The following is a 12,998-nucleotide window of genomic DNA, read 5'->3' on the forward strand; positions in this document are numbered from 1 at the left end:
GTAGCCACACTGGTGCCCCAGTGAGGCTGTAATGGTAAAACATGGAAAAACAGCATTCAGTGCTGAATAAGTGGCTCCCATTTAAAAAGCCTCAACTTCTCTCTAGAAATACTGAGTCAATCATTGTTTTCAACGAGTCATTATGGTCTCAATCTCTAAATTCAGACCCAGAATAAGTGTGCTGGTGGTCATTTTTGCAAATTATTGCTCCGTTAATAAGATTTGAAGACTTATAGTAGCCTTGATGTCTGCTGTGTGGGTGTTGATTGACAGCTGTGACAGTTGGCTCACCTGCTTCTCCGAGACTCACACTGAGTGGGACTATTATCGCAATATTTCAGTTTAATGTTACTTGATTATGTTACCTGCCCTGTTAGCGCAATTTAGCTAAAGTAGCTAACGTTAGCCCAAGTGTGCAGCACTCGGTGTTCCCAGTAAGCTAGTGTTAGCTTGAGTCCAAGGTAGCGGTGTGTGTTTCCAGAGCGTGAAAGGTAACACCCCGCACCTTTTATTTTGAAGGTTCAGGCTCCAAACAGAAAAAATGGCGCCAACCAGAAGCTGCAACTCTGGACTTCAAACCGGCTCCAGTGCAAACCAACAGGTGACGTCACACCTCGCTACGTCCAGCTTTACATACAATCTACAATTTAAAGCCATTAACTACACATTGCATACAGTATAGAAGCCTGTTCCCATGTTATCTGTCATTTTAAATTGATTTCCTACCTTCATACCTTCCAGGCAGCCAGATTTCAATTATTTCATCATCCACTCCGACCACCTCCCCTACGACTCCGGTGAGATAAATTAAAAAAAAAAAAAGCTGTTGCTTGTGAACAGATCGAGGCAGTAATTGCATCCCAACATAACTAGGAAAACTATTTTGTAATATATATAAAAAGGTAATTTCTATGAGACAAGGTTGTCATGTCAAACCGTCAAAGTGAGTGTGGAAGTCCATTTTTCAATCTTTTTTTAAATTTGTCACAGTAAAACAGTTTCAGATTCTCTTTCCTTTAGTGATCCGCCTGATGAAACACTTCATCTAAAATGTCACTGTTATAGTGTCAAACCAAAGATCCTGAATACGACAGCACTACCACAACAACAACAACAACACATTCATTATTCTTACAACTCTGTCTGTGTCACTTCTGCGGAGGATCCGCGCGTGACGAAGCCCGCTCACTACGGCGAGCGACGCCACACGCAACGACTGTTTCATTAAACGGGGACGCAAGGCCATTTCACGCTTGCCGGCGTGATTGACAGAATATCTCTTATCTGTCGGTCCACCCCCCCCCCCCCCCCCCCCCTCCAAAATAAATATGCATGTGAGTGCTGTCAGCCTGCGAGTTTATCAGTTAGAGTTGGATACTTCATCAGCCTCCCTTGCAGTCATATTTCACCATATTACATGCTGGATTGTTTCTGAAACTCCTGCTGCGGTGAGTTTTGAATTTAGATGATGTGAAAAAATTTTGACAGTTCGGCTGCAGCAGACTGTCTGATTATTAATTTCGGGTTGGCAGAGAAGATGCAGGAGTTTGAGAAACTTTGCGTATTAAAAGGAGAAAAGTTTATGCAGCAGCGGAGAAATTTCACAGAATCGAGTCTGGACTCCCTCCAGACTGTTTAGACTTGGGTTGAGACACACGATAAACTACTGGTGATGCAAGTCTGAGGAAGCTCATCTTATGCATGTTTTATGGTCCTGTGATAAAGTTTAAAGAGCAGATTGCAGGTTGGAGACCCCAGAATTTGACGTATCTGAAAAAGCTAAACCGGAAGTGACGTAGAGGGAAGAAGCGCGGTCAATTTTAAACAATAGGAAAATAACAGATCTTGATGCTAGTTGTGACACTGAAGAGGTCGTGAATGTGTATCCACATCAATATGACGGACCACGGCCTTATAATTACGAGCCCGTTATGCATCAAAGAGACCAAGAACAGACCAGGGTCAGAGGAAATAACGGTCAGAGGAGAGAGATTCAGTCGTGGCCACTTTTTTCCTCTGAATACGTGTGCTTTATGTCTTGTAAAACATTAAATCCTGCATTAACTTTTCACATGGTCATTTTCACACAAGGTCAAGTATAACTTTTGTAAAAAAAAAAAAAAACTTTAACCTGCAATTTGCTCTTTAAGAATTTTGGGCCTCTGTGAGATTTCAGAGACCCACATTTTGTTTCGTATTTGTTTTAGGTGATGGAGACGTCTTAATGGGAGGAGACAAACTGGGTCCAAACCAGTTTCATGACAGGCAGACGGATGGATGGACTGAGGGGCTGCAGAGATGGCGAGAACAGCAGCATTTGAAAAGATGTCCTGTAATCAGTTTGGAAGTTTGGATGTATATATGAGAAAATGGGGCAAATACTTTGACGTTGGCCACGCTCCATGTTTCGTGCCTTAATCTATGCTTTGAGAAAAATACGTATTTGTTTTGTACTTCCTTGTTTTTTCACTGGTTTGTTTGTTTTGTTCTAGATATCTGTGTCTGATGTACATGATGGAGGTTATACACGTTGACAACCGAGGCCATCTGTGTATGTGGTGATGATGAGCTGTGGGGTTTACGGTGTGGGGGGGGGGGGGGGGGGGGGGGGGGATATTTTATGATGCACATTATTTTCTTCTTAGTTTCAGAAATAATAAAAAATGTTAATTAGTAAAAAAAAAAAAAAGAAAAAAAAAGGTAATTTATGAACCTCCGCTGAGATAATGATCATTAGTTTGATCATGCATGCTTGTGTCATAAATTACAAAGTCAAACAGTACATATTCATAACCATCCGTTACTCAGGAGCTCAGAAAACACTGTTTCCATGACGACAACTCAAACACACACACACACACACACACACACACACACACTCCTTTGTCTCTCTGTGTGTGTTTTTTTACAGTTTGGTCCCTGCTGCTCTGTGATGATCCTGCTGCTAAAATCTCTTTCTTATCCGACTTTACTTAAATGTTAAACATAATAGCACTGTGATGAGTTTTAACAGCTGACCTTTTGCATGTGACAAACAGACATACGGCTTATGTTTGGAAACATTTTGCAGTTTTGCTCAAGCTCAAAATGACAGAAATGATGTTTTCTGACCAAAGCAACAATTAGAAACAGCAGATTTTTGTAACTTTTTTTTGACCTAATTTTATTGCAAAAGCTTTACTGGGTAAAGAACCAGCAGAATGATTAGTCCAGTAGCTGTAACTCTAGATCAGAGAAAACTCTCCTCTTGGTCCCAAACACTCTGACAGAGCTGGATAAATCTGCCTTTTCCTTTCACGCCCCGCACGCTTGGAACGAGCTGCGAGGCATATTCAACGTGCAATCTTTACCCTCTCCTGACTCTCTTTAAAAATATATTAAAATCAGTTTTTACAGAACAGTGTTATTGCTTTTAACAAGTGCCATTATTTGCTAGGAACCTGATCCCTTTTGTTATTTGTCCTCATATATACTTCTATATGAAACCTTTTTATTGTTTTTTCTGCTGCCATCTTAAATAAGACTCCCTGGCCGGAGAGATATTGTATCTCAAAGGGATATTTCTGGCTAAATAAAAGGATAAATAAATAAATAAACCTGACGGCAGCTTGAAAAGGCATCGAAAGCACTGATTTATGTGTCAAAAATCCCTTTATGCTCAGTCTCAATAATTTATCTAAAACCCCAGAAACAACGCACACACAGAGCTGTTTCTGCTTTCGCAAATGACCTCTTGTCCCTTTATCATTTCCACTGTGTCTTGAACTTTACAGCACAGACGGAGGAGCCTGAGTCTTTTATATCATAAAGACAACAGACGGGATGCACTGGGCCTCATTCACACAAATCTGTGCTTAAACCGTACATACAAATGTTTTAAGCACAAAATCCGGGATTCATCAATATGTTCTTACCTGAATTTGGTCTTACTTTGCAAACAAATTCAGAACTGCCTTAGACTGTCTTAAAAATGTGAAATTGCTAATAATACACAATTCATTTACTAATTATAAAGTTAAGGGTCTAAGGCTGCATACAGGATTCGCAATCAGGCTCCAAACGGTTGAGCCGATGACATGTTTACCGGCTAAATCTGCCTTTTCTGGTTTCTTCTACTTCTGAAACTATTGTTTGCATTTCACTAGTTTTTCTACATTTTTATCAGTGAGTGACAGCTCTCTGCACTGCTGCACCGCTCCCACACAGCTTTCCTTATATAGAGCAATGGGGGGCATGGTGATATGCTAATTACCTGTCAATTTAGAACGATTCTGATTCATTAACACACGCATGGCGGCAAAGTTGGCCAGTGCAATTATGTCATGAATCTGAAAGTAATTTTGCATGCGCAGTAATTTTGTGCACAAAGGAAGAACATTTCTACGTGCATATTAGTGAACGAGGCCCGTTGTGAGCAGCGGTAATTAGGATCACATTCGCCCGGCGTCCTGTCAGACGGCATTATGGGAATATTTTGATGTCTAAACAAGCTAGCAGCCAGCAGCGAGCCGGCCGCTGCTGGCTGCCGGGGTCATTAGGTCTTCACCTTTTAATAGCGGCAACATTTTGTTCAGTAAGACACAGAATAAAGAGCTTAGATACAACTTTCACATTCTATTTTTGCAGACTTCCCTCTTGTAGATATGAACATTTGTTTATGCATCAGACAGACTAAATCAAGGAGGATCAAAGCTTTTACATAAACAGATTAAACATGATAAAACTGTAACCGGAGTGAACTGTTTGGAAACAGAGAGCCGGTGTTTCTGAGTGAAAACATCTCATTTGTCAACTCACTTTAAAAAAAAACAACCCGTGTTTGGTTCCATTAAGGATTTTGTCTTCGCTGAGGTCGGCTTCGTGACCCGACATACAGAGAGACATAAATATACAACATGAACCAAGGAGCAACATGCATATTTAATATTCATGCTCATTAAAAATAGAGAGCAGATTGTTTTATGCATAATACAACACATGTCGAGGATAATGAGCTGCATGACAGGAAACAAACTCGGTCAAAACCCAACAGGCACGTTTTAAAAATCTTTTTACATCAGTGCTTCTTAGATTAGAAGAGTGCAGGTTGTTTACTGTTTGGATGAGACAGAGATAGGCCATGCATGGTGTGTTTGTGGAATTATCTTTCCTACAACACGGCGTCTTGTAAATACCGGTTTCCACTTTTAAAGGAAAGTGCTGCCTTTGTTCTGCAGAGGTAAAGCAGCTCTAACACTGGAGTAGCACTTTTCACTGTGACTCCTTCAAAACGTTTCATATTAAAAAACACTTTTGTTTGTTTGTATATTTCTCACACGGAACCACAAAAGCAGCTATTTGTTTTGGACACAGAAACCGTTGTTCTCTTCCAACCACAGACTGTATATAAAGATGGAAGCAGTGAGGTGTGACATCACCTGTTGGTTTGCATTGGAGCTGGTTTGAAGCACAGAGTTGCAGTTTACGGTTGACGGCCTCTTTTCTGTTTGGAGTCAGGACCTTCAGATAAGGAGTGTTGCTTTTCACGCTCTGGAAACACCCAAGCATGGATGTATTACAAGAGCAGCCAATTTTTCCCAGTGGCCACTCGCGGTATTGCAGCGAAAAATCCTCCTGCAGCCCAAAAAGGATTTTCCCCATAGACCACCATTGTAGAAGAGACACCTGTAAAACTGTTGACAGGACACCTCGAACTGCAAACAACGTCAATTATGACTCTCTCTATTATGAACTTTTGATTCATGGAGGTTTTATGTTTGTAAAACTTTCCTTGAGCCGAGAAAAGCGATTTAAAAATCCGTGACGTCATCACAATGTAAAGTCAATGGGCCGAGCGGGAGCTAGCGGGCGGGGCCAGCGGGGGAAACACTACCGCGCATATTCAGTGGGCCGCACAACGCTGAAGCAAACCCGGAAGCTAGAAACTTTTTTTTGGCGTATGCGCCAGTCGAGCAATTCCTATAGGACTGAATGAGCACCATTTTTAGTCCGGTATCCAGCTCTTATAGTACATTCATGGACCCAAGCTAACGTTAGCTTACTGGGAGCACTGAGCGCTGCACACTTGGGCTAACGTTAGCTACTTTAGCTTAATTGCCAATTCATTTTAAAAGCTTGTTATATTATCCATTGTGTCAAATCTTCATCTGAAAAGTAACTACAGCTGTCAAATAAATGTAGTGGAGTAGAAATTAAGTACCGTACTTTGAACCATGAACCACTGAAATAGAGGAAGTCATTTTGTCATGAAGCAGATTGAAATAGAGAGTTAAGCTTCTCAGACTCTCTCGTTAGCAAACACCCAAAATGTTTTCAGGGTTCTGTGAATTTCCTGCTCTCAGTAGTTTGTAAAGTTGTAGAAATTGCAGCCTCCTCTCTCTGCTGACCTCAGTAGACGTCTCTGAGGACCGACAGCGAGAGGTTTTTCCTCTCACACTCTGATTAGTAGATGTGTTGTAACGTCTCACCTGCATCGATGCTCCCTCCACTCGCGCCACGTAGGCGAACCGGTCGAGGACGGTGACCGTGACGGGAACGGCGACGAAGAAGCCGCTAACAAACGCCCGCAGGTAGCGCCGCCCCGCCGTTGCCTGCTGAGCCATCGCCTGGACGGGGAAACAATAAATAAAAAAAAAAACATCAGCATGGACCATGACGACACACAAAGGAAACTAAACAGCTCTCAGGTTAGATTAGACTAGATTAGATTAAACTTCATTGATCTCTGTGGGGAGAGTGGGGTCGATGCGGCAGCAGCAGGAGAGTAATAGAAAAATCACAAAGGAAACAAGAGCAGAGCAAACAGGGGAACAGAGGACAATTACGGCACTAACGTGTGATATGTGGAAGTGCATGAAAACACAACAACGACAATTGAGTTCATCCAACAACTGACTATAGGTAGTATTAGACTTACTTTCTGCAACAACAAAAAAACAATTGTACACAATTCAAAGTATGTGAAGTGTCTCCTTCCTCTTGTCAGAGTAAAAAGGCAGAGTTAAGACAAAGGTTTTTTCTGGCTCATCATCTCATTTTTCGGTCTCAAAATTCTCTTGCACACAGTGTTTCTTAGATGTAAAATCCTCGACCGTAGGACAGAGGACAGAACTCCCCACGCACAGCCAGTATTTTCAGTCACATGCTGGTCGGTCACAGGAACATATAAAAGGTGAAAATCTAAATCAACCACCGCACACTGAGATGACTTTACTGTGACCTTATTAGGAGCGAACTATATAACATATATATCACAGTTATAGTCTTTCCCTCTTTGTGTTGTGGACGGTATATCCTCGCATCCTGGTGTGGTCTATGTCCTGGAGGTCTCATTTGGTTTGTTGTCACAACACTGTCAATAAGCTCATCCACAGTTATCAGGAGTGAAGATAACCAACTCAGACTGTTAAGCCTCATATTGACCTCGGCTTTTTTTTTCTGCACAGAACAAGGACTTTTTTTTCCCTATAGTGATCTCTTCCTGACACGACACTAGCACAGGAGGAATGATTACTCTTTCAAACGTCAAGTTTTTCATTCTCCGCAAAGTATTTTTTTCATGCTTGTCGTATTGATCAGACTCTGACCCAGACACTGTAAGTTTCTCAAAGAAGTTTATCACAAAGTCAGTGTGATACACAGCAAATAGACCTGCATCCTCATGCATGAGCGTCGGGCCTCTTCCTGACACATAAATACTTTCCAGAGAGTGAAAACTTGATGCTGGCTACAGTAACCACGTTCTTCAGGGACGAAAAAACATGTCAACCAGTGCAGCGGTGTGGCTCACTGATGTGTTTTTAATAGTTTTTGGACAACAACGGAGGTCTACGGCACAGAGGAATAATATATATCAGACTTTGGATGCACACACAATATTTCTCTGCACATTAGGTTTGTTGACAACATGAAAAATATAGAATATTGCTTTTCTAGCCTCGTCCTTTAAGCCATCTAATCAAGCATCCGTTAAGTCTCAGGCTGTTGACTAATTTCCAAAGTTAAAATAAGTTAAACTAAAGCACTCTAAAGTGAATGACTGTCACCTAACTTACAGGTTTGGGTCATGTTATGGGATTTATATTAACAGGTCTGCATTGGATTTAGAGATAATGGTGGGTAAATGGCTAGGTTCCAGTACAGAGCTTTGTGGGTGCTGGTTTGCAAATTTTGACCTGTGCAGGACTTTGGCCTCAAGCGATGAAGTGAAACTTTACTATTTTGGTTCATTTGCTACTAAATGAACCTTGTGCTGAGATGATTATGTCAACAAATATCAGTGGTAAAACTCAGTTGTATGAGACCTTCTTTGCATATCGACTGACCGTTGTGGGGACCATCTGAGGACACCAAGACTCTTCACTGAAACCCGACCACCATGAGAATAAAATAAGAATCATAATGTTCAAGCAGAATCCGATCAAAGTGATTTCACTAGAATCTGACATGGTTTAGTTAGTCTGATCAGTATCATACTGCCTGTGTGCAAATGTTACAATATCATACTGCTCAAGTAAATAAATAAAAATGACAGTTTGATCCCACATCACAGTGTAACACTTAACATGTGACGGTGAAGCTTAATCACAACATGAGCCTGATTGACTAGAACATGCAGCAGCTCAGGCGTCACAAAAAGGAGTCATCTTTCTGTCAATTTTCAGTGCGGTTTTGGCGAATGGACACTGAAAACACATCACACTGAGCGTGTTCTCCCCAGACACAGTTTTTCATCCACTTTGCTTTTCATGGCGCGCTCCAGGAAGCCCAGACAGGCGTGAAATGACCGACCAGCCGGCAGCAGCAGCAGCGGCCATGCACCGCTGCCTTCAGGCTAACAGCTAACGGCCTCGCCATGGACGTCCGCTGTCCTCAACTCTGGAGATCTGCTACTGCTATTACCTCCACAACACAAGACTTCAAATGATACATTATGAAAAAACACATTGTAGTCCTTCAACACTTTCACTGTCAGTAGGTGGACATATCAGAAATAGATTAGAGAATCCCATTCAGTACAACTACATTTCCCCCTGGAGAAAACTCTTTGCCACCTGTAACTGGGACCATGTCCACACTAAGCCGGGCCAAATTGGTGAACACCTCTTTTTCCTCTCTGTTTTGGCCCCCCGTCCAGACTAAAACAGCGTTTTTCTCTCCCCAAAATGGGGCTTTTCCAAAATGGCCTCCAGAATGTGTAAAAATGAAAACCCCAGCTTGGAGTTGTAGTGTGCACAGAGAGAAAACGGAGCTTTGTAGAAACGCTGTGACAAAACAGATGGTGGTAGTGGTGCGATTCATTGGAAGAGAGAAGAAGAAACACAATGACAACAATGGCTGACGGCTTCATTGGAGTGTTGTTCTCTTTATTGTCTACTTTGATAGCTTGTTAAACATAGTTAACTACCACCTTTCTCTGCTGAAACTGTTGTTATCTGATCACAATGAAAAAAAAAAATGTCAAGAAGCCGCTGCAGAAACGGAAATAGTTGTTTTTACTCAAAAACAACTAGTAAGGTTTAGCTGGTTTAACGTAGACGTAGTCTGGGTTTCTACTAGGGATGTGTAGAGATGCCAGGATTTGTATTTGTATCTGTATTTGTTGAGGCAGCAAAATTATTTGTATCTGTATTTGTATTCGAATAAAAGTGGAAAGAGGCTTAATAATCCTGTTTTTGTATTTATTACGCTTTTAATTTTAGAAAATTAAAGTGTTACAACAAGTAGACGACTGCGTTGACTACTGAGCTAAAACTTTACTCATCGACTCATTGCAGGCAGACCTTTGAGTATGTCTACACTCATAACTTCAAAGGTGATTCTTGCTTTGCACTTTTCATTTATTGACCATTTTTTACAACCTAACTTTGTGGAAAGGAGAAGGGGAACAACAGGTTATGGAGAGTCCCTTGGGAACTGGTATTTGACATGTTTTTTTTATTTTTAAAATATTTGTATGAAACAAATATTCGTATAAAACTCACTATTTGTGCATTGCCAAATAATGTATTTGTATTCGGGTACACCCCTACAGGGTTTCTTCCACAAGTGCATGTGGAACTTCATCGTCCCAGGTGTGTTCAGTAGTCAAGCGGATAATCACATAACTGCAATGTCCCCAGTTTAATTCTGGCTGGGGACCTTTGTTGCATGTCTCTCTGTCCTCGCATTTCCTGTCTCATTTCCCTCATTCACTCGTTCCCCACCTCCTACATAACACTCAATACATAATGCTCAACCGTTTACTCTACAGTGAGCAGTAAAGTCATTTTGTGTTATCTGTAACAACAGTAATTTTCACATTGATAAAATGTGGTGCAGTGCATCGTGGGATTGTTGGCAGAGAGCAGTGTACACATTGTGGACACTACATTAAAATCCTTAAAACATCATCTCCTCCTTCTCCCTCATTAACAATTACAGAATCTATGAATATGTAAATATATTTCATTTCAGAGGTTTTCCTGCTGGACACCAGATGTTTCCTACTTCACTGTAAAGGCCCCAAACGCACCAAAAGTGATAATTGATACGTCTCATTTCACGTGTGTCAGTGATGATGATGCTGTGGTTCAGTGCAGGCATCAGGTTTTAAAGGCCTTTTGTTCTTTTTATTTTATATATTTGCATTATCTGGATGCAGTGAATGAATGAAAAGGAGAAATGCTGAGAAATCAAGAGTGTCTGTTTCCACAGTGAATCATCTGTTGAGTATTTGACGGTTAATTATTTGTGCTGTAGGATGTATAACCAGCGCGAAATAATCAGAATATAACATCTCCTCGCTCGATTACCGCCACAGTCTGTCTCGCGTACTCTCTCTCTCTCTCTCTCTCTCTCTCTCTCTCTCTTTTTCGGCTGCAGGAAGAACAACTTTGGTCGCTGGATCCTCATTTGTCGGAGTAGGGGGCGTCAAGGCAGTTTGACGCGCCCGATTACGCTTTTGGTGCACATTTAAAACAATAAGTGTATTTCAAAACACGTGCATCAGAGTCCGTTCTCAGTGTTTGTGCACTGGTGGCTTCAAGTTTACACATCACACTTGTGTAAATTAAATACTGGACTACGATTGGCTCCAAACCAGTTACGATGTCACAAATCATGCTCGTAGGCCCGCCCCTTAAAATACGATTTTAAATGAGCTCAGAGAAACTTTCCACCTTCAGCAGACGAATGTGAAAACAAACTCTGCACATCCATCATCCTGCAGAGTGAAGCTCAAACATCCGACCGAAGGAACAAGAAGAAAAAACACATTTTTGAGAGGAGGAGGACTTTAACAGATCGCAGAGAAACAGACGTCTTTTTAAATCTGATTTTTACAGCGTGTGTATGATGTCTGGTTTGACAGAGTTATGATTTTCAGATTAAAGGCTATGAATTTTGATGAAAATTGCATCCCTCTGGCGAAAAAGAGTCAAGTACTTCCTCTTTCTAACCTGCATAAATGGTATTACTCCAGTTATGTGCGGTTACAATATGCAGCCCTTTGATCGAGGCTGCTGTAATAAAACACTGAGGTTGTAAACATCACAGATATACACACACACACACACAACCAAGAAACACAGATGTACAGTGATACACACACACACACACAGAGAGAGAGCTCCATCCTCCTCAAACAAAGGAGAGTGTTCCCAGCCTCAGTATACGTTACGTCCTATTAACCACAGTGATCTGCCTCCGCCGGGCTTTGTAAGACATCAGTTACCCACCATGTGCTGGAGGGAGGATACTCCAGCACCGGAGCAGAAAATCTATTCTAGCATAACAATCCATCCTGACATGAGCATATTGCCATTACACTTCCATACAGCACCGCCGCATAATTTCCCCTCACAGAGAACAAGTGTATCATCAGAGGAAGCTCGGCACGGAGCTTCAAGGTTTCCGCTCAGTTTTACAGTCGAGTCGTTTTTTTTTTTTTTTTTTTTTTTTGGACGCCGACACCTCGGAGCCCTGCGGCGCTCATAATAAAAAACTGCCTCGTTTCCAGCGGTTTCCTGTCGGCACATTTAAGCAAAGTGGCTGACACAGCAGGTGCCACATCACAGTCACGCTAAGATGAAAAATGACTCTCACCTTGTTAGTTAAATGTCCAGATCATAAAAAAAACTGTTGGATAATGAAGCAAAGGAGCAGATGAAAAGTTTGATTCTTTGAAAAACATCATGATTCCTTTTAGCCTGTTAGTCTGTGTCTGTAGGTGCACACAAACACGGACCCAATGACCTCTGACCTCTGGCATAACGACGTCAAGGAAACATAGCACAGGACTACAAACGCAGCCTTCTCACCACAGTTTTGGGAATAAACAGCTTTGCACCAAGGATCCTATTTCTTCCAAAACACACCTGCTGGACTATAAACCTTTACAACTCTTCGTCTGGCTGTTGCTCTTTTTCTGCTCGCCGGCTTGCAGACTGCTGTCACTTCTTCTTTTTCCTCTCGGGCCTTATCAGCCGGAATGGCCTGGCATCTCGGGCGTTGTCCTTGTTTTTCTACAGCTGAGAGCTAAAAGCTCCAGAAAGAGACTCAACCAAGAAGCAAAAGACCACAAAGCCACGAGTCAAGCCACACCGTTTACCATTTGAATATATATTATTTTCACAATCTCCTATTTTTATCGTGTATTTAAACTTTTAAAGACTTGTCCAAGGACTCTTCTGATTAGTTTAGAGCTCCTTGCATCCAACTCTGCAGCCTGCCACTGAATACACTGAGACTGTGTGTGTGTGTGTGTGTGTGTGTGTGTGTCCACTATGTGTCTGAGACTGGATTCATCCTCCTGAGAAGCAGTGAACCAAAGCTGTTTCACTGAACCCCGCTGCAACAGTTTTCATCTGGCTGTTACCCTGGCGACCCCAGGATCACACCGAGTTCGCCCGTCATCCAGCCTTCATCGTCACGGAAACAGCAGGAAAACCATCTACCGTGCTTCCGTCTCAGGGTCGATGGAAAAGCTATTCAAAATTACATTTTTATTGGATTGGATT

The 12,998-nt window shown here is 41.8% G+C and overlaps 1 protein-coding gene across 2 annotated transcripts in view; it reads right to left on the reverse strand.

Annotated features, from left to right (window-relative positions):
* Positions 1-12,998, reverse strand: part of immp2l (inner mitochondrial membrane peptidase subunit 2) — a 166,754-nt gene that overhangs the window by 137,275 nt on the left and 16,481 nt on the right. For both annotated transcript variants that reach the window (XM_044356038.1, XM_044356037.1), the window contains exon 2: positions 6,468-6,605. In XM_044356038.1, coding sequence (XP_044211973.1) covers positions 6,468-6,602 — 135 coding nt within the window. In that variant the 5' untranslated portion in view covers positions 6,603-6,605. The remainder of the gene's footprint in view (positions 1-6,467; positions 6,606-12,998) is intronic.

The sequence above is a fragment of the Thunnus albacares genome, chromosome 7 (assembly GCF_914725855.1).
Source record: "Thunnus albacares chromosome 7, fThuAlb1.1, whole genome shotgun sequence".
NCBI classification, from domain to species: Eukaryota; Metazoa; Chordata; class Actinopteri; order Scombriformes; family Scombridae; genus Thunnus; species Thunnus albacares.